At 40.9% G+C, this 26298-nt stretch overlaps 1 protein-coding gene across 3 annotated transcripts; it reads left to right on the forward strand.

The window, feature by feature from the left end:
* Positions 1 to 4811: 4811 nt before the first annotated feature.
* On the forward strand, positions 4812 to 26104 carry LOC132405578 (platelet-derived growth factor receptor-like protein). 3 transcript variants are annotated; one of them, XM_059990493.1, is made up of 7 exons: positions 4812 to 4891; positions 5201 to 5470; positions 9426 to 9714; positions 14603 to 14754; positions 17565 to 17858; positions 20373 to 20512; positions 22349 to 26104. In XM_059990493.1, the coding sequence occupies exons 2-7, from the start codon at positions 5413 to 5415 to the stop codon at positions 22556 to 22558; spliced, it is 1143 nt and encodes a 380-aa protein (XP_059846476.1). In that variant the 5' UTR covers positions 4812 to 4891; positions 5201 to 5412; the 3' UTR covers positions 22559 to 26104. The 3 variants fall into 3 exon arrangements, with proteins under 3 accessions (XP_059846476.1, XP_059846477.1, XP_059846478.1); XM_059990494.1 differs by lacking the exons at positions 4812 to 4891; positions 5201 to 5470 and adding an exon at positions 4971 to 4994 and having other exon boundaries at positions 22349 to 26100; XM_059990495.1 differs by lacking the exons at positions 4812 to 4891; positions 5201 to 5470 and adding an exon at positions 5010 to 5097 and having other exon boundaries at positions 22349 to 26100.
* The last annotated feature ends 194 nt before the right edge of the window (positions 26105 to 26298 follow it).

The following is a 26298-nucleotide window of genomic DNA, read 5'->3' on the forward strand; positions in this document are numbered from 1 at the left end:
AACTCTTTGCAGCTTCATTCGGTTCAGTGCAGTTACCCCACCCCCCCATACCAGGCAGTGATGCTGTCAGAATGCTTTCCACACTACATTTATAGAAGTTTTTGAGTGTATTTGTTGACATGACAAATCTCTTCAAACTCCTAATGAAGTATAGTTGCTGTCTTGCCTTCTTTATAACTGCATTGGTATTTTTGGACCAGGTTAGGTCCTCAGAGATCTTGACACCAGGAACTTGAAACTGCTCACTCTCTCCATTTCTGATCCCTCTATGAGGATTGGTATGTGTTCCTTCGCCTTACATTCATCATCATCATCAGGTGCCATGCCCAGTTTGAGCTTTGACTGTCATGGCCTACACGCTCCTGTTTCGGGTCAAGTGGATCGATTCATTGGTATTCATTTCCAGTTCTCTGGCTGCTGTCTCGATCATCATTTGTCTTTGCCTTCCTCTTGCTTTCTTCCCTTCAATCTTTCCCATAATTACCATGCATTCTAACTCCTCTTTCCTAATCAAATGTCCAATGAAGTTGATTAAATTAATAAGTTTTTCAATTCCATAATCTTCAAGGGTGATAATTTGTTCTATTACTAATTCATCAGGATCTGCTGCCTTTCCTTTCTTATCTTATTTATTGCATTACAAACTTCAGATTTTAAAATACTTGGACCTTCAATGTTCTTCTTAATATCTGGTTTTTCACCTCGATCATCATCAAACAATTGCTGAATATACTCAGTCCATCTGTTCATAATCTCATCTTTTTCCACGATAATGGTATCATCCTTTGCTTTCAAACATCCACCTGAAGAACAGAGGAGCTTTTTACCAGTGATATTCTTGATTTGTTGATGTAACCTTTTTGGATCAGTAATAGGAATTCTTTCCAGTTGCTCACATTCCTAGTTTAACCATTCTTCTTTGGCTTTTTGACATAAACTTTTAACTTTTTCATCTAAGGACTTATATTCTGTAGGATTTGCTTTCTTCCATTAGATTTTTGATTTCTTCTGTCATCCATTTATTCTTCGTGCTTTTTTCTTTTTTAGGAATCACTGACTGTGCTGATTCTACCAAGGCATCCTTTAGAGAGTTAAACTTCATTTCCACATGATTGCTATCATCTTCAGCAGATACTACTTCTAGACTTTGAAATTCTTTCTTTACTTCAATTGTAAATTTTTGTCTTAAGTTTTCTTCTATAATTAATTGCGAGTAGGCAAGGGATTGTTCAGGTTTTTGCTTCTTTAGTTTTTTTAGTTTTACTTTTACATGACGTATTACATGGTAAATGGTAGGGCATTGAGGAATGTAGTAGAACAGAGTGATCTAGGAATAATGGTGCATAGTTCCCTGATGGTGGAATCTCGTGATAGGATAGTGAAGAAAGCTTTTGGTATGCTGGCCTTTATAAATCAGAGCATTGAGTATAGGAGTTGGGATGTAATGTTAAAATTGCACAAGGCACTGGTGAGGCCAAATTTGGAGTATTATGTACAGTTCTGGTCACCAAATTATAGGAAAGATGTCACAAAATAGAGTACAGAGGAGATTTACTAGAATGTTACCTGGGTTTCAGCACCTAAGTTACAGAGAAAGGTTGAACAAGTTAAGTCTTTATTCTTTGGAGTGTAGAAGGTTGAGGGGGAACTTGATAGAGGTATTTGAAATTATGAGGGGGATAGATAGAGTTGACATGGATAGGCTTTTTCCATTGAGAGTAGGGGAAGATTCAAACAAGAGGACATGAGTTGAGAGTTAAGGGGCAAAAGTTTAGGGGTAACACTAGGGGGAACTTTACTCGGAGAGTGGTAGCTGTGTGGAATGAGCTGTGTAGAAGTGGTAGAGGCAGGTTTGATTTTGTCACTTAAAAAAAATTGGATAGGTATATGGACAGGAAAGGAATGAAGGGTTATGGGCTGAGTGCAGGTAGGTGGGACTAGGGGAGAGTAAGCGATCGGCATGGACTAGAAGGGCTGAGATGGCCTGTTTCCGTGCTGTAATTGTTATATGGTTATTACTGGGTTATGGTCACTATTACAGTCTGTACCTGCATATGTTTTGCTTTGAGTTACTGAGTTTCTAAATCTTTGGTTTACAGTAATAAAGTCAATTTGATTTCTGGTGTTATCACAGGGAGTTTTCCAGGTCCACAAGCATCTTGGATGGTTTTTAAATTAGTTATTCATAATGACCTGATTATTCATCTTGCACCACTCTACCCATTTCTCGCTTCTTCCATTTCTTTCCCCTAGTACAAATTTCCCTATGGTATTTCCATTAGCGCCTTGTCCTACTTTAGCATTTAGATCTCCCATGACAATAACAATATTTTGAGATTTGCATCCATTCTTTGCTTGTTCAAGCTCTTTATAGACTTTATCTATATCTTCATTTGTTCCTTCTGTTGTTGGTGCATATACCTGTGTGTTTGCTAAATTAAATGGTTGTCCTCTGAATCTAACAAGGAGCACCCTTTCTGATATTGCCCAATGACCTAAAACACCGTGTTTTCATCCATAAGAATCCCTACTCCATTAGTATGGGATGTTCCACAAGAATAAATGAGTGTTTTATTTCTGTTCTGACATGTTCCAGCACCTGTCCAACGAACCTCGCTAATTCCCATTATGTTAATCTTTAGTCTTTCCATTTCATTTATCACATTGTCCAATCTTCCATATAACCATATAACAATCACAGCACGGAAACAGGCCATCTCAGCCCTCCTAGTCCGTGCCAAACTCTTAATCTCACCTAGTCCCACCTACCTGCATTCAGCCCATAACCCTCCACTCCTTTCCTGTCCATATACCTATCCAATTTTACCTTAAATAACACAACTGAACTGGCCTCTACTACTTCTACAGGAAGCTCATTCCACACAGCTATCAATCGCTGAGTAAAGAAATACCCCCTCGTGTTTCCCTTAAACTTTTGTCCCCCAACTCTCAAATCATGTCCTCTCGTTTGAATCTCCCCTACTCTCAATGGAAACAGCCTATTCACGTCAACTCTATCTATCCCTCTCAAAATTTTAAATACCTCGATCAAATCCCCCCTCAACCTTCTACGCTCCAATGAATAGAGACCTAACTTGTTCAACCTTTCTCTGTAACTTAAGTGCTGAAACCCAGGTAACATCCTAGTAAATCGTCTCTGCACTCTCTCTAATTTATTGATATCTTTCCTATAATTCGGTGACCAGAACTGCACACAATATTCCAAATTTGGCCTTACCAATGCCTTGTACAATTTTAACATTACATCCCAACTTCTGTACTCAATGCTCTGATTTATAAAGGTCAGCGTTCCAAAAGCCTTCTTCACCACCCTATCTACATGAGACTCCACCTGCTTCCTGCTTGATATAGGGTTCTTACATTCCAAGTGGCAATAATTTTCTTTAGTGTTACTTGAATTTTATGAGCAGTAGCTTGATGACAGTCGGGGAAACACCTACTGCCCAGAATCAGCCCTACTGAGCAAGGCATCTTCAGAATTGTCTTGAAGATCCTCTGGACGCTGTTGTTGTGCGATACATTTTGTGAGTTAGATCATGGTTTTCTTAGCAAATAGATTCTAGGAAATCTAGTGCCTAGCAACTGCGGTTTGCTATTGCCTTCCGTTGGACGAACTGAAGAAATGGCCATTGCTCTTCCCAAATGTTCATCCGCCTGTACTATAGCCGTTGCCATTTGAGGTCCTAGCTCATTCCGCCTTCTCCATCATAAGTTAGTTACTGAACCCGCTGGATCTGCCGTTGGTCTTTGCTCGTATCCTGAGCAGGAATGCTTGCAGGTGCTACCGTTCAGGGTCAGAGCGGCCCTGGGAGCAATGAATGACTAAGGGGTAACTCCACTTTCCCCAAAGCTCTGAAAGTCCCCAATCAGAGCCTCATCACCGGTTGCAGTTTAGAGTCATACCCAGGACATCCTCATACATTAACCCTTTCATTGTTAGTGATTGTAACTCTGAGCTATTGGCATTGTTAAAGATTTCTGATAAGGTACTGGGACCGAAATTCTGATTCTTGATGTTTATGTGAAACAGTTGCAGTCAGCATCAAACAGAATGTTCTAGAATGTTGAGTGTTGCTTGGATTTCCAGCATCTGCAGATTTTCTCATGAGAGTTCCAGAATGTTCAATTTAAATATTATATCAAAATAAGATCTTCAGATTTTGTTTAAAATGACCAGTTTTAAAAAATGACATTCAATATAGCGGGAAAAATGGCACATGCAGAACGACTACAAAACTGAAGGGTTTTCTATATATGTTTGGATGTAAGGAATATTTTACTGCCGTGTTATTAATTTATATTATTTTATAATATTTTCAAAACAAACCATCAATCTTTTAACACACACATAATGCTGGTGGAACACAGCAGGCCAGGCAGCATCTATAAGGAGAAGCACTGTCACGTTTTCATGCTGCCTGGCTTGCTGTGTTCCACCAGCATTTTGTGTGTGTTGTTTGAATTTCCAGCATCTGCAGATTTCCTCGTGTTTGCTCAGCAATCTTTCAGTTTTAATCTTTGTATTTTAATAGCCATAAATTCCTTTGTAGTCACCTGCAAGAATTCAAGTTGCGTGCTACATTGCCTACCTTGCGGATGACTGCACTACAAAGAGTACAAGACAAATAAAGAAAACGTTTGCACTTTGCAGCCAGCGACAGACTGGATCGAAACTGGAGCGAATTTGACACCAGCTCGTGGTCTCGGCAACTCCCGCAGCAGAAACCCACGGTGCCATGGAACCTGCCTCTCCCCAAGCGGAATCAAGGCGTCAACTATTAATGAAGGATCTCGGCCCGAAATATCGGCTGTTTACTCTTCTCCATGGACACGGCCTGGTTCTGCTGAGTTCCTCCAGCATTTTGTGTGGGTCAGTGCAGGGTTAAAAACACCTTGCACGCGGGGGATCCCTTTCAGAAATATTTGCTACGTTTCTGGTTTTAAAGACAGGGCTCGACGGTGAACTATAAGAGGTCGTTTATTATTGACCTCTGTGGCTACAAGGGAAAATAAATATGCATATTATGAGGTGGACTCACGATGGGGTTTCGACGTGTTAAATTAGATTTCGGAAGGGTAAGGTAGCGGCGGGAAGGGAAGTATGGTAGGAATGTGGATATTTATTGAGAGCTGAATTCTGTTGAATAGACTCTATTGAGTTTGTCTTTTCGACTGGCAGCTTCATCAGGTTCAGGTGTGTGAGGGCACTTTGTTGGACGAGAAACAGTCGACTCCTTCATTTCGCTCGGGGAGAGTGCAAGTTCCCCGGACGGCGGGAGCGCCCGGAACAACGAAGCTGGTGTCAAATTCGCTCCACTTTGAGACGGCATTTCTTTCGCGGGCTGCAAAGCGCAAAAGCTTCCTCGTTTATTTTTAAACGGAGTTTCCACAATGAGGCTGGGGTCAGTTTTCCTGCTGGTTTGTCTGAGCGTTTTTTTGCTGGAATTCGGTGAGTAAAATTGTAAGGGATTATAATGGAGAAACGTGAATTAACGTTTGAGCTCCATAACTACCCGAAGGTATTTTAAAATCACACTCTGGTAAACAAAAGATTAAATAATTAGAGGTTAAAATCATATTCTATTTAAACGGGACAATAAATGCTGTACGCAGTGCTGTGGGAAATTTGCAGTGACCCTCAGCTCTGAGGGGGAAACGACCGCTGTTTATTGCAGCTTGTGGGTTGATTGAATCTCTGACCGGCCGACGGCAGAAAGAGGCCAATCGAGTCAGTAACATCACCTTCAAAGAAAGAAGCCGGAGGTCCGCGAATCAGTCCTCATGAGCGGAACGGAGGCGGAGAGAGAAAGTAACTTTAAATTCCCTGGCGTTAACATATCAGGGGATTTGTCCTGGATCGACACGTTAGAATACTCGCAAAGACACAACAGCGCCTCTACTTTCTGAAACGTTTGCCCACTTTCGGCCTGTCACACAGAGGAGAGTATTTTAACTGGGTGCATCGTGGCCTGGCGTGGAGGCACCACTGCCCAGGACCGAGGAAAAAAACTCCAGAAAGTGATGAATATAGCCCAGTCCGTCAGAGGCAAAGCCCCCCGCATCAATTAAGTTCATTCACAAGGAGCACTGGCACAGGAAAGCAGTATCCGTCATCAAAGGCCCAGGGCAAGCCCATCTCACTCCAATCGCCGAGCACTGAAAGCAAAGATGTTCCCCTGCGAGACAGTAAATATCCCGCACGTGGTACTGAACTTTTTAAGTCGCGACAACAGCATGCAACACTTCCTGTTAACTCCTCAACATCGCTAAACCTAAGGGTGTAGATAGCTCATACAGTACTGTGCAAAAGCCTTCGGTATATATAAGGTGCATAGCAATTCCGCACGTTGATATGTTTGTTAGCATGGAGCGGAGAACGGGTTTGTAAATCTGGCGGGAGCAAAGGATGTTGGAAATGGAGAAGGCGGAGCGTCGCGGGAGGGGTGTGGAACAGGTGACAGAGGAGAAGTGCCAGGAGAGGGGGTTAGCAAGGATGCAGACACACCTAGCCCTAAGACACCAGGCAAGATAATTTGATTCCAAGCAATTGGTTTATTTATCATTACAGAATGTCTCTGGTGCTTCCCCCTCCCCCTTTCCCTAACCTGACTACCCCCTCCCTACCCCCTTCCCACTCTCAGTCCACAATAGAGACCCACATCAGAATCACTTTTATCATCACTCACATATGTGATGAAGCTTGTTTTGTTTTGCAGCAGCAGTACAGTGCAATTCATAAAATTACCACAGCACTGTGCAAAAATCTTAGGCACCCTAGTATATATATTTACCTGAGAGTTTGACATGGTACTGTGTAATTGTGAAGGTCCACATCTAGTTCTGCTGAATGTTACAAGATCATTGGGAAGCTAATGTATTTTATTACCTTCTGCAAGATTGACCATGTTAACCTACTGTATTTTTTCTGGCCTCTCCCAATTTATGTGACAGGGAGGTTCTCAGTGGAAGGCTAATCAGTACAAGCTCTGCAAGGAATGCTGTTCCCGAAGAGCATTACAGTACATTGGGTTGGATCTCTTCAATGTAGGAGGGTTTTAGGCATCTAAAGGAAGCTGCAAAAGATCTTTGGCATGGAAGACATTTGAGCTTAAGGAAGACAGATAGATACTTTATTGATCCCGGAGGAAATTACAGTGTCACACTTGCACATTACAAGTGCACGGATGTGCAAATATACAAATATCAGAAGAGAAGCAAGAAAGAATAAAAAAATAAGTTACCTCAAACAGTGTAACAGGAGGGTGTCACCACTTCCCCAGCTATAGATCGACTCTTTACAGAGCCTAATGGCCAAGGGTAAGAAAGACCTCATATAGTGCTGTTTGGAACAATGCAGTTGTCTTAGTCTGTTACGAAAAGTGCTCCTTTGTTCAGCCAAAGTGGCATGCAGACGGTGAGAAACATTGTCCAGAATTGCCAGGATTTTCCACAGGGTCCTTTTTTCAACCACAGCCTCCAGCGTGTCCAGTTTGACCCCTATAACAGAGCCAGTCTTTCTAGTTAGTTTACTGAGCCTGTTGGCATCACCTGTGTGGACGCCATTGCCCCAGCACACCACCACATAGAAGATTAGGCTGGCGACAACAAACTGGTAGAAAATGTGAAGGAGAGGCCTGCATGCTCCAAAGGACCTCGGTCTCCTCAGGAAGTCGAAGTGACTCTGGCCCTTCTTGTACACAACTCCTGTGTTAGTGCACCACTCGTCAATCATCCAGGTGCTTCCCTAGGTACTTGTAGGTTCTTACCACATCTACGTCCTCACCATCAGTAGAAACAGATAGCAGTGCAGGCTTAGTCTTCCCAAAGTCCATCACCATCTCCTTTGTCTTTCTGATGTTGACTGCAGATGATTCAGCTTGCACCATTTGACAGAGTCCTCTACCAGGGCCCTGTATTCATCCTCCCGTCCTCCCTTTATACACCCAACTACTGCTGAGTCATCAGAGAATTTCTGCAGATGACATGGAGTTACCGTGCTCATCAATGTGGTTTATTGAAATCTGCTTGATCATCTAGGAGTTCGAGGGAAAACTTCAAGCATGGCTTGCCAAATCACGTTAAGAGTTCTTCTTGTTTTATTATTTGGATGGGTTGACAGGAAATGCTATTTTCACCGTGTCAGGATGGAAATGATTTGCTGGACCAATTTTTTTTCTGTTCTTGTTCTACTGTATGTTTGACCAATTTATTTGTGAGTAGATAGTGAATGGCAGCAGTCAGTGCAAATACAGTGGATGTTACATGTGTATCTCTGTCTGTGAATAGATGAGACATCCTAATGATGTTAATGAATATTAATTACAGTTCTGTTCGTGGGAGGGAAGTGTTATATTGATCTTGGAGTAGGTTAAAGTGCTGGCAGAGTATTATGCGCCAGAGGGCCTGTGCTGTCCGTTCTGTTCTACATTTGAAAACAAATCATTTGTGCTACATTGAGAAATGCAACCTGTGTATAACAAGCAAAATATAATTTGTCTTGTAATTGATAAACTTTGTGCTTCTCTGAGAGACTAATTTTAGGGTGCTTTGAATATGTTGATTACATACATCATTCAGTTTGTATTATATTTATGTGACTGTTAAAATATATCAGAGAAATGTCTGCTTGATGCTCATCACTTAGAATAGATAAAAAGCCTTACGAATTCGAACAGTCATGATTATCTTCATGGTGGGAGAAAACAAAATCTAGGTGGAAAGGACATGTGAGCAAGAGGAACATATAAAAAGTAGTTATTCAGATAGTTGGTTAGGAAATGATTAAAGTTATATGGACTTAATACATTTAGGACTAGCGTAGATAAACATCACGGTTGGCCGAAGTTGGCCATAAGGCCACAGAACTGCGTCAGATCGATTGTGAGAATGTGGCAAATGCACACGTGGCTGTCTGACAGTGCGGTGAATCCATTAAGACTCCTAAGCATGGGCTTTCAAGTGCGCATGTGTTTTGTTTAGGCAAGCCCGGTTCACTGCTTCACTGTAAATTACCCAGCATGTGGTGTTACTACATAAATCTTTAAAAAATCATTTAATCACACTATTTCACTGTCGTTCTTGTTCTGTGCAATACGTAACAGGCACATTTTCATCATTAAAGGTAGACTGATCGAAGAGCAGTTGTTAAAGAAACAAGAACAAAATGAACCCATGGAATTAATATTACTGTTTTAAGAATGTTTGGGGAAACGTCGTATTCACCAAGTGGATTGGTTTCGCCAACAGCTATTTCAATGGTGTTATTTTTGATTGCAGAATAAAAGTGACAGTCAAGAATTAAAGACATTTTCACTCCTAAGTTCAATAAAAACTCACGATTACAAAGCAAAATAAATTGGTTCATATTTAAGTATTGCTGGGTGTAATGAAGTTGTCTCTTTTAGTGGATTGCCAGGATGTAACAGCTGCCAAAAGTAAAAAACGAAATGCTGACAAGAAAGGTAGACCGACCAACAAAAGGCACAAGAGCAAGCCGAAAGTGAAGAAGGTAACAGTTAAGAAACCCGCACGGTTCGGCATCATGACCCAGCTACTGGAGAGAGGCAGGTTTCAGAAACCATCCGATTCTTTGGTAATTCCTGCAGGAGAGACTCTTGTGCTACGCTGCAGGGGCGACCACATCAGCTGGACCTATCCCAGTTACCTAGACGAGGAAAACGACGGCAGATTCAGGTATTTATCCGTTTGCTGTAATGTTTTTCATCCTTGTTTATTTGTGCACACATCATCCTCAGTGAGTGGGGGTCTTTTGTTAATCATTAACTGGACTCACCAGTTGCACACAATCACACCTGAAAATACCCTTTCGTTATTTAGCTACCCACAGTATTTCCCAAAGTGAAATCAAGAGACAACAACTAATCACACAGTCCATCACAGGAAATGTGCCTCACCATTGTGCACATCTACGTGGAGTGCTGCCGCAGGAAGCAGCATCCATCATCATCGACTCCCACCATCCAGGCCGTGCTGTCATCCCACTGCGGCCATCACAAAGGAGGTAGGTCCCACACTACCAGGTTCAGGAACATTTATTACCCTATCAGGCTTCTAAATGAGCGTGGACAACGCACTCACCTCAGCACTGAACTGATTCTTCCAACTATGGATTAACGTTAAAGACTACTACTCATGCTCGCGATATTTGTTTTTTTATTTAGTGACTTATTATTTGTCGTTTTTTTGTATTTCAAATTTGTCTTATGCACATTGGTTGTTTGGCTATCTTTGTGTGTATTTTTTCATTGATATTGTATTTCTTTATTCTACAGTTATTGTCTCCATGAAAATGAATCTCAGGGTTGTATATGTTGACATATGTATACTTTGATAACAAATTTATTTAAAACTTTGAACACCACAGCATCTTGACAACACGGGTAAAAAGGGAACGGAACAAAATAAATTTAGTATAAGTTCCTCAATAAATATCCACTACACTGGACAGAAATAGAATTTACTCTAGCCTTTAATTTCATCATAATCTACTGCAATATATTTTAAATTTGTAACAGATGCACAAACCAGTTAAAAGTCTAATACAGAGTAAATGGATGTTGTTTATTGAAATTTCTTCCACATTATAGCTTCCTCAGTTGAGGACATGTGTCATTATTTAGGTACCATTAGAGAGGATAATTTTAATTTTGAGTAAAATTTTACAATATTTTGACAAGTGTTTTTTCTCTCCAGTTTACTTTGCATGTTTTATTGAACTTAATCAATTTGTAAAATAAAACAGTGCACTCTAAGGAAAGCATTTCCTGAAATTAAAAAGGCTGGCTCTTTAAATGCAAAATACACTAATTTTGACAGTAATTTGATCTCCAATGTTTTGGGCCAAGTTGATAATACCAACTTTAGGTGAATTGCACTGGGACAAAATTTGAAACCTTGGGATTCTAGTCCTGTTCCACATTACAGTTTGGGTCACACCTCATGCACAATCAGTGCACTGTAGCATAGCAGTTAGCAGAAATCTCTTACCGTGTCAGTGACACGAGTTCAATTCCGTCACTGTCTGTAAGGGGTTTATGTTCTCCCCATGATTATATGTTCTTCCAGGTGCTCCAGTTTCCTTCCACATTCCAAAGACCAATTAACCTTCTAATCTTTGGAGAGCCTGTGCCCTGCTCTATCTCTTAAAAAAAACAAAAATTTAAAAATACAACAGAAAATGAGAACATTACATTTATAAGATACATTTCTGAATCAGGAAATTCTAGAGCATTCCTCTGCCCTTCAGAACAATGCTTTTACATTTGTTAATCACATCCATCAGAAGGGATCTCAATTTAATATTTCATCTGAAATACGAATTAATGTTTATCAATCTTTACGATGCCTACACTCTATATTCTAAAGCAACAGATAAGTGGAATAGCAGCTGACAGAGCTGATTAAAAACAATTTGATACAATCATGATTCAGTTTAAAATGAATGCAATTATGAATAAATTTTCTACTCAGTAATAATATATTATTGTTCTGAAGTACCAATTTCCATAGAAACATTTGGAAGATTTATCCTTCTTTTTCTTATTTATTGTAGCTTTTTTGAAGCTGAATTAGTTTCCCTTTGAGACTGATATGTGTTAGACAACAGCCAACTTTAATTTTGCAGGGTACTCTTCTGAGTTTCCCTGGACTTAATTCAAAGAAGATGGTATTAATTCCTGGGGCAATGGTATCTCAGCTAATCGGAGTGAGTGACCCTTGACAATCCTTTGATTATCCGAGATGAAACAGCTGAATCTGATGCTGTCCTTAACGTTGGATCAGAAGGAATCAGTAGCTCCCTTCCCTGACCCAAAGGATTGAAGTGAGTTGTATTTCCCAGCGAGATAAGTTAGTAAGAGTTGTTTGCACATCCAGTCTCTTACTTTTGTAGACACAATAGTTGTGTATAGGAAATGCAGCAATCAATTTAGTGCACAACCAAATCCGCAAGCATGACAGGAGATGCTAGTCTGTATTTATGGGATAAATATTGGTCAGAACTCTCCTGATCTTCTCTAAGATTTTGCTGAGGGGACTTTTTCAAAAGTTTAAAGTTCAAAGTACAGACTGTGGGAAAGACTTAGGCAAATTAAAAAAAATAATATATATATATAGCTAGGATACCCAAGACCTTTGCACAGTACTGTATTTGTCAACATGGAGCGGAGTGTGAGTTTGTAAATCTGGCAGGAGCAAAGAATGTTGGGAATGGCGAGGATGGAGCGCCACGTGAGGGGTGTGGGACTGTTAGTAGAGAAGGCATGCCAGAGGTCGGGGCCTGAGACACCAGACAAACTCATTTGGTGACAACAATTGGTTTGTTTGATCATTACAGAATGTCTCTCTGGTGCTTCCCACTCCCTCTCCTCTCCTTTCCTCTTTTTCCATCTGTGATTCCCTTCTCCCTGCCCCTTTCTCACTCTCAGTCCACAATAAAGACCTATATCAGTATCACTCACTTATGTCATGTATTTCCTTTCGTGACAGCAATACATAAAATGACTGCAGTACTATGCAAAAGTCCAGACATCTGAGCAATGTATACTGTATAAATGTGCCTGACTTTTGCACAGTATTGTATATTTATTATCAAATTATTTGTGTCCTTGATACTCGTTTTCTTACAGCCAGAAAACAAAAAAACACAATAGAATCCATGAAAAAACTCACCCAACAAAGTCCATCAAACACCCAATGTGATGAGAAAAGAATCAATCATGCAAACACTAAAAAAGTAAACAAATAAGACACTGGACGTGAACCTCAGGGTCCTGAAAGTGAGTCCACGGCCACAGAGCCATTTCAGGGCTGCAGCTGATTGATGTAGTGAGCTGAACACCGGTTTGTCCTTGATCTTTTTAATCTGGTTTGGTGCTTAAATTGGCTAAACTTCGCATTGGGCCCAGGTTTTGCTGCTTCAATCAGGCACCAAGTCTGCTCCAGCAATGGCCGATGTAACCGTACCTGCATTCTTGAAAATTCAGTTCGCGAAATCCATCAAAATACCACAAAAACACCGGGCCATCCAGCCAGCTGAGAAGCACAAAAGCCAAAAGGAAATTATGGACTGAGGATTGAAGCCATTGTAGTCCAGAAAAAGTATATTTAATAGAATAGTTTTGCTCGCTGCCCGCAGAATGGTGCAGTGTCTCACCAGTGTCACTAGAGATAGCAGTCAGAAGCCTCAGTTTAATATCTTATCAAAAAAACAGCAAAAAGGAGAGATTAAAATGGGCATCTTGTGTATTTCTGTATGGTCCAATCAATTTGACTTTAGAATTAGAGTAATACAGCACAGAAACAGGCCCTTTGGCCCCACTTGCCCATGCTGTCCACAGCATCCTCCCTGCTAGTCCCAGTTGCCTACATTCAACCTGTAACCCTCCAAACCATTCCCCTTCATTTATCTAATCAAATGCCTCTTAAATGTTGCCATTGTGCCTGCCTCAACCACTTCCTCTGGCAGCTCATTCCAGCTACTCACTATTCTGTGTTAAGTATTTCCATCTCGAGTCTCTTTTAAATCTCTCCCCTCTCATCTAGTATCCGTGCCCTCTAGTTTTGAACTTCATAACCCTCCAAACCCTTCCTTTCTATCTACTTAGCTAAGTGCTTCTTAAAATGTCAGAATGTTACATTTTGGTCCAGATTCATTATAAATCAACGAGTTGTCTCCCCTCTCGCTGTGAAATGGGGACACCTTTTTTGCCCCGTATTAGGGAGAGAGAGAGAGAGAGAGCGCCTGTGTTATGTCGAATTACCGGGTGGATAAGTGGTCTTTGGAGTACTGCAAGTCTGTGTCTTCATCGATGCTTTGCTGCACGCTCGAGTGCTTGGGGCAGAGTGCAGATGCTTTTTTTGCTGGTGGGGGAGGGGTCGTTGCTCTGCTGCTGCTTGTGGATGGGAGGGGGCAGCTGGGGGAGGCTTTGGGGTTCTAACCTTTAACTGTCATTCATTCATTGGGGTACTCTGTTTTTCATGGATGTTTGCAAAGAAAAAGAATTTCAGGATGAATATTCTTTTGAACCTATTGAAATTCTAAATTTGACTGCTTATTTATTTAACCTTAGAAAGAGATTATATAAACTTCCATATATAAAACATATAATATATAACACCATAAGAATAGGAGCAATCGGGTCTGTTCCGCTACTTTATCATGGCTGATTTATTATCCCTCTCAATCCCATTCTCCTGTCTTCTCCCCATAATATTTCATACTCTGACTAATCAACAACCTATCAACCTCCACCTTAAATGTACTTAATAACTTGGCCTTCACATCTGTCTGTGGCAATGAATTCCACAGATTCCCACTCTCTGGCTAAAGAAATTCCTCCTCATCTCTGTACTAAATGGACATTCCTCTTTTCTGAGGCTGTGCCCTCTGGTCCTAGGCTCCCCCTCTATATACAGTATAATATATATCATTTATGGGTGCAAAGCAAAAGTTTGCAAATAAAATTTCACAATATCTGCAAATAAAAGGAAGGTTTGAACAAATTTATGAATGGAACAATGCTTGCTTTTTGAATTTTAAGTGTTGGTTTTTACATTGCAGCATCAGCCATCAGGAAAGATTTAGCCAACTGACAGTAGTGAACAGCACAGGAGCCGATACGGGTGAATACAGCTGCTGGGCGTTGGACTGTGACTCTGAGACCTGCAGAAAGGTTGACTCCAAAACGGGCAGCACCTACGTCTTCTTCTCTGGTGGGGACCACATTTAGATGTGACCCTTAAAGCAGACACAAAAATAGAGCTCAGTGGGTTAGGCAGCATATATGGAGGGCAATAAACAGTTGAGGTTTTGGGCCGAGACCCTTCCTCAGGACTGGAAAGGAAGGCGTGGGGGTGAGGAAGGAGTACAAGCTGGCAGGTGATAGATGAAACTGGGTAAGGAGGTAGGTGGAAGGGACAGTGAGATTGAAGTAAGACGATAGGCACTGCCTGACCTTGGAGCTCCTTCAACTTTTGTGTGTGTGTATTGCTCAAGATTTCCAGCATCTGCAGAATCTCTTGTGTTACAGAAATAGATCGAATCACTGTAAAGTGATTTTAAAGATTCATATAGCAGAAAGGTTTAAATTTAACTGAAATTAATTGCAGGCTGGCAAATAAACATAATTACATGTTCTAACTGCAGAAGATGCTGCGATCTATGCAACACACACAAACTGCTTGTGGACCTGCTGCGTTCCACCAGCATTTTGTGTGTGTTGCTTGAATTTCTAGTATCTACAGATTTCCTCGTGTTTGGATTTATGCAATTTGTTTCTTGATAAATGTATGGAGACCTCTTAATTGTCAGATTTCCATTCTGATCTCAAAGTAACAATCTTAAAATGTGTATTTTATTCCTCCTTTATACAAGATACCTCCCACTAGTCTCAAGTCTTGTTTGATTTTGTGAAAACTGTCATATACTGGAAGTGCTTTGTAGTCATACAAGTACTGGTGTTCCCATCTTAAAGTGCTGTGTTAATTTTTTAACCAGATAATTCCCTGATGTCATCACCATTTGGATGCCAGATGTTAATGTTCAGCAAATTTAGTTGACACCACCTATTTAAAAAAGAACTGATAACACCAAATTCAGCATCTGATATTTAGAAATTCAGATAGTGTGGTTTTTGTCTCATTGGTTTTAATTTCCTGTTCCCTTTAAATTCACTGGGATCCTGTTCTTTTCTTCCATTGAACTCATTAGGGCTCTATAACTACATTCCCTTTAAATTCACGAGGGCCATGTTTCTGCACTGTTTTTCACTGTGCTCCCATTGAACTCAACAGGGATACGTTTTCCAATATATCAAAATAAACCTCATTCAAAATAAGATAATGTTTACAAGAATAAACTGTCCAATACCCTTTCATTCTTATATTTACAGTTATTGCATTATGTAATGTTTTATTGCATTCCTTAAACCCAGTAGAACAATTAATTGCCACTCATCTGGCCCCCTGGGGGACTAGAATAGCTGAGGAGCTTCCTCACTGTGCAGTAGGAAGCCCTTCTTTGTGCAGTAGTTATCAGTCTTTCGCCACTGAACCCTGAGGTGGCTGCACCAAGCTTAAATGTGTCCCTCAGCACGTCGTCCTGCAGCCTGGAATGGGCCAGTTTGCAGCATTCCACCATGTCTATGTATTGTTGATGTGCTGGCAGGCCAAAGAGCATCTTCCACCAAGTTGATGATCTGCTAGCAACACTTGTGTCCGTGCTTCCTTTAAACTCACTGAGGCTTTGTCTGCTGTGCTGCCTTCAGTCTCTCCTGGTACACTCCCTTTAAACTTACACTCGCTTACACACTCTTTAAACTTACTAGGTCTCTGTTCCCGCAGTCCACATTAAATTCACTGGGGCCCTGTTTCCTGCACTCCAAGGGATTGGAGAAATTGTACTGTTGCGGAACATCTAAAAAGGAAATAAAATTAAAATGCATTGCTATATTGTGTAAGCGCCCTTAACTCCTGTTGGAGGCGTCGGAGCGCCGTCATGAGAAGCTTTCTGCACTGATCTTTTTGGTGATTGTTAATCGTACGGCGTGTCTTGGACATTTGAAACCTGGCAGAGCCCATCCCTCTCCAGGTTTGTTTTTACGAATTCGAGTTGCTAGCTTGACACTCAACCCAGGCACTGATGAAAGCGTGCAAGGAGCCGGCCGGATTCGAACTCGGGACCTCTCGCCCTAATGTCCGCTGCTGATGCCACTATGCCACCAGCCGGCAAATTGCTATATTAAGAGAAGAATATTATTTTAATAATAAATTTACTTAGATCTTTGAAATAGCCAATAGTCTGGAACCATCAAAGTCCCATGGATTATCAGAGGTTTACCATAGTAAAAACTATAAAAACTGGTGGTAGTACCTACACTCTGTTCCCCAGTATGTTATATCTACTGCTGTTCTCTTCAAAGAGTGCCAGTTACATAACTAACTTGAGAATTGTGCAGATATGATGAGCTGGCTTTGGCTCAACCTAATTAAGCCGTACATTTGCCACTCACAGGATGCCCACAATCACGTGTAGCTGCCAGTGTGCCATGTCTGTACCATGAGTCTGAGAAGATGAGTGGTAACTAGGCAGTGATGTTGGAAACTGAGTTCTTGTCCACAAACCAAAATGTCAGAGATTCTGCAGATGCTGGAAACCTTGATTACATTCTGGATTTTGTTCTGGTTTCTGACCCCTTCCTTTCCAAACCTGATGGAAGGTCTCTGCCTGAAACATCGACTGTTTTCTTTCCCTCCATAGATGTTACCTGACTTGCTAAGTTGCTCCACCATTCTGTGTGGCTTACTTTCACTGAGTGTTTTTGTGGCTTGCAAATCCTTCCTCTTTATTGAGATACCTCAGCAGGATCCAAGCTGGAATTGGATAAAATGAAATAAAAGCAGCACATTTTCCTTTAGCAAGTCAATTAGACGGCCTGAATTGGAACTAAATCCCCAAACAGGTCTAAACACTGTGAACCTGCATTGCGTGCAATGACTCAGATTGCAAATGTTTCATTTTGCAGATCCACGTGAGCTGTTTGTACCGGCGAATGATTACTACGAAGCTATTCAGCTTCGCACTGACAGGCCCACACGGTTACCGTGCCAAGTGACAAACCCTCTTGCCAAAGTGTCTCTACACCGAGAGTTCCCCCCGGAGGTGATTCCAGTGGATGGGAGATTAATCACGTTTGATGTCAAGAAAGGTTTTATTATCCATAAGGCTCTCCCATTGTTTGGTGGCACACTATACTGTGTGGCAAGCTATCAGGGGCTAATGCAAAGTTCAACAAAGTACCTGCTCATATTTATCAATTGTAAGTATCCTATAAAGTGACAAAGTAGTATAGCATAGCACCAGGCTTTTCCACTCACCATGTCTATACAGACTATCGTGCCTCACTATACCAATTCCACTGCCTGAATTAATTCCATATGCCACATGTACATCTCTAGAATCATGAAGTCATACAGCACAGAAACAGAAAAATGTGATAAGTACAGACAAGACTTGGTGGTCCCCCCCAAAAAATGGAGTCATATAGAACAGAACAGGCCCTTTGGCCCAACTGGTCCACGCCAGCCAAGATTGCCATCTAAGCCAGTCCCATTTGCCAAAGAAGATCTATACTCATCTCATTTACCAAAACTTAGTCTATAGTTTTGGTGATTCAAGTGTTTTCCCAGATGCTTATATTTTTGAATATATTGTTAAACATAAAATCAATTATTGAATGTCCCTTTGCAAAATAAACTATATAGATATATATAATTTTACAATATATTAATAATTGGGCACTCACCAAATATTCCCAATTCCAGTCTTTTGTAACAGCTAATATAAAAATAGTGACTTCAGTATAATTTCAGGTCACTGCAAGTGGGTACTGGAGTTTTTGCCAGGTAGGTATGGTATCATCAGATAGTATCTGCTGCTGTTGGCTTTGGTGATCATTGATCATTGTCTTCATAGCTTGAGCAAACACAGAACCCTGGCAGCTGAGCTTGAAACCAAGATGCTTTAGCCAATGCTGGCCAACTTTTCTGCTACCTGGAGAAAATATCCCTTCTGTACCATTCAATACAATGATAGCCACAAGACTCGCAGATGTCACCTGAACACCCCAAGGCTTTTGAAGGGGAAAATTGACGAAAGCAAAGAGCAACAAACTCTGGGAGGTAAAGAGAAACACAAAGGGGAGGGGAGGAGGAGGAAGAGAGAGAGAGACAGACAGACAGAGAGAGAGAGACAGAGAGATTGAGAGATAGAGAAAAAAAAGAAAAATAAACAGACAGAAATGAAGCTTCTATTTTCTCCTACCATTATATCAGTAAAATAAGAGCATCACCATTATTTTGCAGATATCTTTCTCCTTAAGCAAAGAATATTCAAAGTACATTTATTGTAAAAGATTGTATAAATTATACAACCCTGAGATATGTCTGCTTACAGGCAGGCACAAAGCAGGAACCCGAAAGAACTCAAAAAATAGGTCAATAGACAGGTCTTTCTAAGGTTTGAAGACACAAGAGATTGCAGAGTTGCAGTGTGTACGAATAAACACTGAATGAACTCAGCAGGTCGAACAGCGTCTGTGGGGATGGGAGAAGACACATTGATAATGTTTTGGGGCAGAACCCTGCTGAAACATCGACAATTGCTCCTTCCCTCCCCACTTCCCCGAAGATGCTGTTCAACTTTATGAACTCCTCTGACAATTTTTTGTTACTTTTAAAAGTTTTGATGGTGCCAGGGTGAGTTGAATCCAACAGTTCTATTTGTATATTCATGGTAATGAAAAAGCACAAAATGTGACAGAACAGCTATGAATACATAATTAAACAGCTAATAAATTATTTGCACCTGAATACTGAGTGCAAAAAATTATACTCCAAAAAAACAAGAACGATTTGCTTTCACGTAGTAAACTGTCCCAAGTATTTTACAGAGTACTATCAAAGTAAATTTGACTTTGCCACGTAGCAGTTGTTGGAGGAGACGACTAAAACCTCAAAGAGAAGAGCTTTGAAGAGAGTTAATTCAATGAATTGGGCTTTGAGGAGAATTAATCAAAAAAGATGGCTTTGAGGAGAGGTAATCAAAAGAGAATGGCTTTGAGGAGAGTTAATCAAAAGAGATGGGCTGTGAGGAGACTTAATTCAAAGAGCATGGCTTGGAGGAGAGTTCCATGACAATGACATTCAACTGAGAATTCCAGAGCAGTTGACACATAACTGCCATTAATGAAGCAGTTAAAGTTGGTGTTCGAATTAACTGTACGTGCGGTGGAGGAGGTATTGGTTAGGGTGCACAAATCATTTCACCTCACTGTAAATCTTGGGTCTCCTGAGCTGGAACGTGTACTCTCCCCAGAGGCTGGAACATTTTGGAAAGTAGTCTCTAGATCCACTAACAAATGCATTCTTAATACTCAGTCTCGTTAACAAGGCTCTTGGCAGGGGACAAACCCTGTGAATGATTTTTAAAATTTATTACTTTCATTGATTTCACTATTTTTAAGATTTTTAAATGCTTTTAGATATGATAGGGGTGTTCAAGAGGCTTTTAGATAGCCACATGATATTGGTCATGTGCAGGCAGTAGAGGTTTAGTTTAATTTGACCGTCATTCCCAATACAGACATTATTTGTGGAAGGGCCTGTTTTGTGCTGTACTGCTCTGCGCTTCATGTTCTGTTCTATGTTCAATTGCAAAGTTTTACCTAGTGATTATGAAATGTTATTTAAATTATAGAGAAAAAACAAAAGATAATTCTGATATAGGAAATGTAGACTATCTTTGAGGGCAAGCAACGTATTTATTTTCTCAGATCCATCTGCACCTCCATCAGCTACAATCACAGCCTCGTCTAGGTCTGTACTTGCAGGGGCCAACTTCAACTTAACATGTACAGTTGTTGGAGAAACTAACATAGAGGTGGACTTCACTTGGGAATTCCCTGGCCAGCAGGTAAGTTTCAGTCCTCCAAGGACTTTCAAAGTTTGACTAGGAATTTTCTTGCTGTCTTGAGTTGTACATAATGTTCAGCCTTGGACCTCATCAGGAAAGGATATCTCATGATATTACTGCCTCGCTGACATTGATCAGCAGATAAAAAAAGGGAAGGCTATGTAATAGGTGGTCACCAAGAAATCTGCACCAACTTCACCTGAAGCTTCAAAAGCAGTGAGGAAGCTGTGTGAGAAGCAGGGTGATAGTGAGTGTTATAGAATTACATTGCTATCTGACCCACCACTGACTAATGGGAACACATCCATAGGGTGAAGTAGTGTAGAGATTGAGGCACTGGGAATGGGAAACAGAAAAAGAGATTAAGATGGGAATTGCATCTACTCCTAGGTAGATGAAGGTCAAACAATCTGAACAACAATGCCAAAGTATCTAGAGCTCTCGGTTCGGACAAGCATTATGCCTTTTAGAAGCATAGAAAATGTACAGAACAGTACAGGTACTTCAGCCCACAAAGCTGTGCCAAACATGTCCTTACCTGAGAAATTACCGAGGGTTACCCAGAGCCCTCTATTTTTCTGAGCTCCGTGTACCTGTCCAGGAGTCTCTTAAAAGACCCTATTGTATCCACCTCTACCACCGCCACCGACAGCCCATTCCACACATTGACCACTCTCTGAGTAAAAAACTTACCCCTGATATCTCCTCTGTACGTACTTCCAAGCACCTTAAAACTGTGCCCTGTCATGCTAGACATTTCTACCCTGGGAAAAAGCCTCTGACCATCCACATGATCAATGCCTCTCATTATCTTATACACCTCTATCAGGACACCTCTCATCCTCCGTCACTCCAGGGAGAAAAGGCCGAGTTCACTCAGTCTATTCTCATAAGGCATGCTCCAGTCCAAGGCCTCACACCTGTACAAGACTTCAGGACGTATAACTGGTTACTGGGAAAGCCACTTTTATATCCTGCGTAAATGGGATTTGTTAAAGTGTTCACTGCTTACTGCATTCAGAGAGAAATCTGTAAAAATCCTTATTAAATGTGAAACTGCAAGGTACATTGAACATACAGCACATGAGCAGGGCCCTCAGTTCACCAAGTCTGCCAACCATGATGCCAATCTAAGCTATTCCTATTTGCCTGCACATAGTCCACACCCTCTATTCTTTGCCTGTTCATGTGTATGTCTAAATGTCTATTGTATCTGCTTTTATCACCTCCCTTAGCAGCGTGTTTTAGGCACCTGCAACCTTCCATGTAAATTAAACTTCCTTTGCTAATGCCTTAACACAGTGTCTACTTATTTGATGAAAACTCAGTGAATTGGTTTGGAACATTTCTTTTATGGTAAGGTAAAACTATTGTTTTCTTGTCTGTTGTCAGTCAATAATAATCAATGTATGCTGCTGCAAGTCACTGAATATAGTTGATTTCCAAGGTCTGAAAGACAGTGTATGGCTAATCTGAAGAAAATTTTAAATTGTGTTTCTGAACAACGTTGAAGTTTGCTTGCTCAAGTATTTTCTGATTGGAACCACAGGCTGAAAATACTTTTGTTCTTATTGATGCTATTTGGTGTTCTAAAATGTATGTTCCCATCATTGTTATAAACTTTAAATTCCTGCTGCCTCCACAAGCTGAGTGTGCAAAGAGATTCAAGTCCGTATTACAAGGTAGCAGGCTTATTTTCTTGATATTTATATCTAGAGTGGAACAGTAACAAAATGTGAATTTGCCTAACTCTTAAGTTACTCTGTTGTTGAAAATGGAATTGATGTTTTAAAATTCTGTCTGCCATTTCATTTTATCCCTTTCTACTGTAATCAGCTGGGGAGACCAACCTACACTGTGGAGAGCCAGCATCCAGTATTCCCTGGTGGAAAGATAGCCCGGTCATCCCAAAGCATACTCCTGGTGGATGAGGCCCGCCCTGTCGACGATGGGCTCTACACTTGCACAGCTCAGAATCTGCAGGGGTCGACTACAGTCTCCACTCAGGTCAAGGTACTTCCACAGAGAGGCCCAGGTCAAGCCTGAGCAGAGGAACGGCAATACGACTTCCCCTCAGATAAAGCAGATAACTACTTTGCAAAATGTTGAACCGACTGCTATCATCTTTAAACTGTGCCATGTATTTAGATGAGCATTTGTTATTTCTGTCTTAGAAAAGAAGCTGTATTTTTTTGTTTAAGGTTTCCTTTATACATGGACTCCGGTTAATTGGGACACATCAGACTAGAACATTTTGGCCCTATTAAGCAGCTGCTCCAATTAGCTGGCACTTCATGGAAATAGCTTAAAGAGTATAAAAAAGACAAATTACCCTTTAACTGAGTAACAAAGTATGTATTTAAATGAAAAACAAAACAAATTAGAACACTACAAATACAGTACTATAAAACTGTGTATTAGTTCCTTAAAACTATTGATGAAAGACTATTAATGCAGGAATTCATCCAGCGTTCATTACTATGTTCTTTTGATTGACTAAATGAACAAAATCTGCACAGACATCTCGTGCAGGTAATGGACTTTTGTCATGCAATGTTTTCAGCAATTACATAATCATTTTTATTGTAATATTCAAGATTATTGTAAATACCTTCAAATTATTTGTAGTTCCTAACTTGTTGAAGTAGTAGAATCATTTCATTTTCACTCTTAGCCGTTTCTGACGTTTGCAAGTTTGAATGCCTGAAACCGCAGTGAGTATAACAGTTTTGAATTGTCATACCGCTTATTTTTCACCAACTATCAGTGACAATAATTACTGATTTTTGAATACAAAAACATGCAACTGGTGTTATTTAAAAACTGTTTGCCCTAAGACATGCCCTAGGGATGTCTACACAAAATACTCTTCAGATGCTGGGGTGAAAGCAACACGAACTACACGCTGGAGGAACTGAGTAGGTCAGGCAGCATCCGTGGAAACGAACAGTCAACATTTTGGTCCTGATGAAGGGTCTCGGCCTGAAATGTTGACTGTTTGTTTCCACGGATGCTGCCTGACCTGCTGAGTTCCTCCACCGTGTTGTGCGTGTTCCCTAGGGATGTCTAAAGGCCAGGCAAGTGCATGTGACTGATGCAGCAGCAATCTCCTGCCCAGTTAAGCAGCATAGTGTCCCAAATAAACAAAGGGAATCTGGGCAATTTTAATTAGTTTTTGTTCTTTAAGGTTTGTCCCAACTAAGCAGCTGCCCTGTTTAACTAATGGCCCAATTAACCAGAACCACAGTATTTTATGATGTTGGAGCACAAAGCTGACATCTGTTGTTATACATTGGTCTATGCAATGAGCATATGTGACAATTGTCTTAAAAGGTAGACCATGCTTCATCCCTTATGGAGATGAATACCTGCTTGTCACTTGTGCCTGCAACTACAATTCTCAATTCAAAATTGAGTGGTGACTAATATGACAGCGGCAGCAAGCAGTTTTTGTGGCTAGTATCCTAATTCCATCTAGGCACAGGTTCCATTAATAAATATCCTAATTCATGTTTGTTTATGTCATTCATCAATACACAAGTGTAAAGGAGAACAAAATGATTGCTACTTCAGAAGTGCGATCACTCGGGTTGAGCATGATTCCTAAGAGGTTGTCTATTGAAGACCTGAAAGCGTCTTCAGCTGGCTGCAGAGGTCGATCTGGAATCCAGATATTCTGAGTGGGTTCTACACCTCAGAATTCTGCCCCCTATGCCACTGGCTGATTGCCACAGGAATTAATGCGGGACGTTAGGTGGACTGGAGCAGCCTTCCTCCGCCTTCACTGCTGTTGTGATCTGTCATCAACTTCCACAAGCTCCACTATTGAGATCTTGCTTGGATTGATCTTGGTCTGGAACCTCCCCCTTGACCTTCTGCCACGGGTGACCCTACCAGGAGCTAAGGGTCACATGGCTAAACTCCGGATGACATCACTCTCGGGATCACAGAAACTCACAAGCCTCTGCCACAAGGTGACTAACTTCAGATCTTCCGGAAGGGTTAAGTATGCGTGCATGCTCCAACCTGTGCTCTTGTAGTTCACACAAGAATTGGAGGCAGCGTTACTGTGCTTGATTCTGATGATGAATCCCCAATTCCTTCGTCTGAACACGGAATAAAATGGGCAACTGCAGAGGGGAGCGATGCTCTGCAGAGGGTGCTCTATCAGTTGAGAATGTTATTGTGCAGACCGAGCTGAATACTAGCTCAGGTAGAACAGCAGAGGGAGATGTTGAGCCCCTAAAGAGATCGGATAGAGCGGATTGGAGACACCGTAGACTGTAGGTGTTGCAGTCTGGGGCAAATAACAAATTGCAAGAGTAACTCAGTGGATCAGGCAGCAAAGGGTCAGATTTAGGGATGAGACCCTGCACAAGGGCGGAGGGCATTGCTAAATTCGAAAATATGTTAAATGCAATTTGGTGCATTACACAGCTGGAGTCTTGAGAGATTGGGGTGTATTCATCATTGACCTGAAATACTGTTTCCTCTCCGTAGATGCTGCCTGACCTGCTGAATATTTCCAGCATCTGCAGTTTTTGCATCTTCAATCAGAAAGGCTTGGGGTGTATTCAATATTCTAATAAAACAGAGGAGAATAGGAGTTGGATTCAGCATCTCCTTTCAGGATTTTACACAAGTGATCTCTGCCCCATATTAACCAATTTCCCTCCCATTTCTCGTCCATGACTCAAGACCTTATTGATCCCTGAACTTGTCAATTGCCAGACCTGGACTGCTGTCTTCTGCTGCCCAGCAACTGACCAGCTTTCAGTCTGGCAACTACTGGACAGGCAATACAATAAAACTGGGCAGGAATCACAATAAAAGCTCTTTGAAAGTACTATCCCAAAAGCTTCTGCTTTTCCTGGGATTTCCAGGTCTTTCAGTTGCTGACCGGGATCTCACCTCCTTTGTCCTTTTAATATCTGGGCCACAGTGTTTGAGATATTATCTTGGAGAAGGCTTAAGATTGTGTATGAGCAATGTTGACCTGAAATATTGAACGGTGGGACTGAAAGCCTGGGAGAACTCTTTGATCTTCCTCTCACAAAATCTTTAGTATCAACCCATATGCGGGAAATTGGTTTAATAACTTGCCTGACGAATGGCATAGATAGCAATCAAATTCAGTCTGAATCTTTCACTCAAATGTCAGTTCAAGCCACAAGATGTGGGGCTTTGTGAGTAATGGTTTATTTTTTTTATTAGACTGTAATTGCAGTTCATGAATCATTATAACATCAAAAGTATGAAAAAAGTCCACAATTAGAATCCACAATAAGTGACAAACCATGAGCTCTTGAAACCTGATTTATCATTCCATCAGGCCACAGTTGTTCCCTATTTGACTCACTATCTTAAGCAAACAGGAAATATCAGAAGTGAAAAGCAAAAGGTCTATTCCATTTCCTTTCTGCTGCCCTGGAAGTTACATATTGCAACGGTGATGGAGATGTTGACTAATCATGAGAATCATGCTCCTTGTCACTTATTGTAGAATATAACTAAAAGGTTTTTGGTTTAATAAACTGGATCTATGAAGCTTTTGTTTGTTGTCCTATTGTTAATAAAGTGAAGCATGTTAGGTTGCCCCGACTCAAGTGACTTCTTCCAATGATGTGCTTCTTTTATAATTCCTGACCTTAAAAACTTGTGAATATCATCCCTGATTTACAGGGATTGAAAAAAGATACTATTATTTAAAAATACACAAATGTATATGCTATTAACAAAAATCAGATGAATTAATATTATCAAGGACCATATGAGCACAATCCTGG

The sequence above is a fragment of the Hypanus sabinus genome, chromosome 15, assembly GCF_030144855.1.
Source record: "Hypanus sabinus isolate sHypSab1 chromosome 15, sHypSab1.hap1, whole genome shotgun sequence".
Taxonomy (NCBI): Eukaryota; Metazoa; Chordata; class Chondrichthyes; order Myliobatiformes; family Dasyatidae; genus Hypanus; species Hypanus sabinus.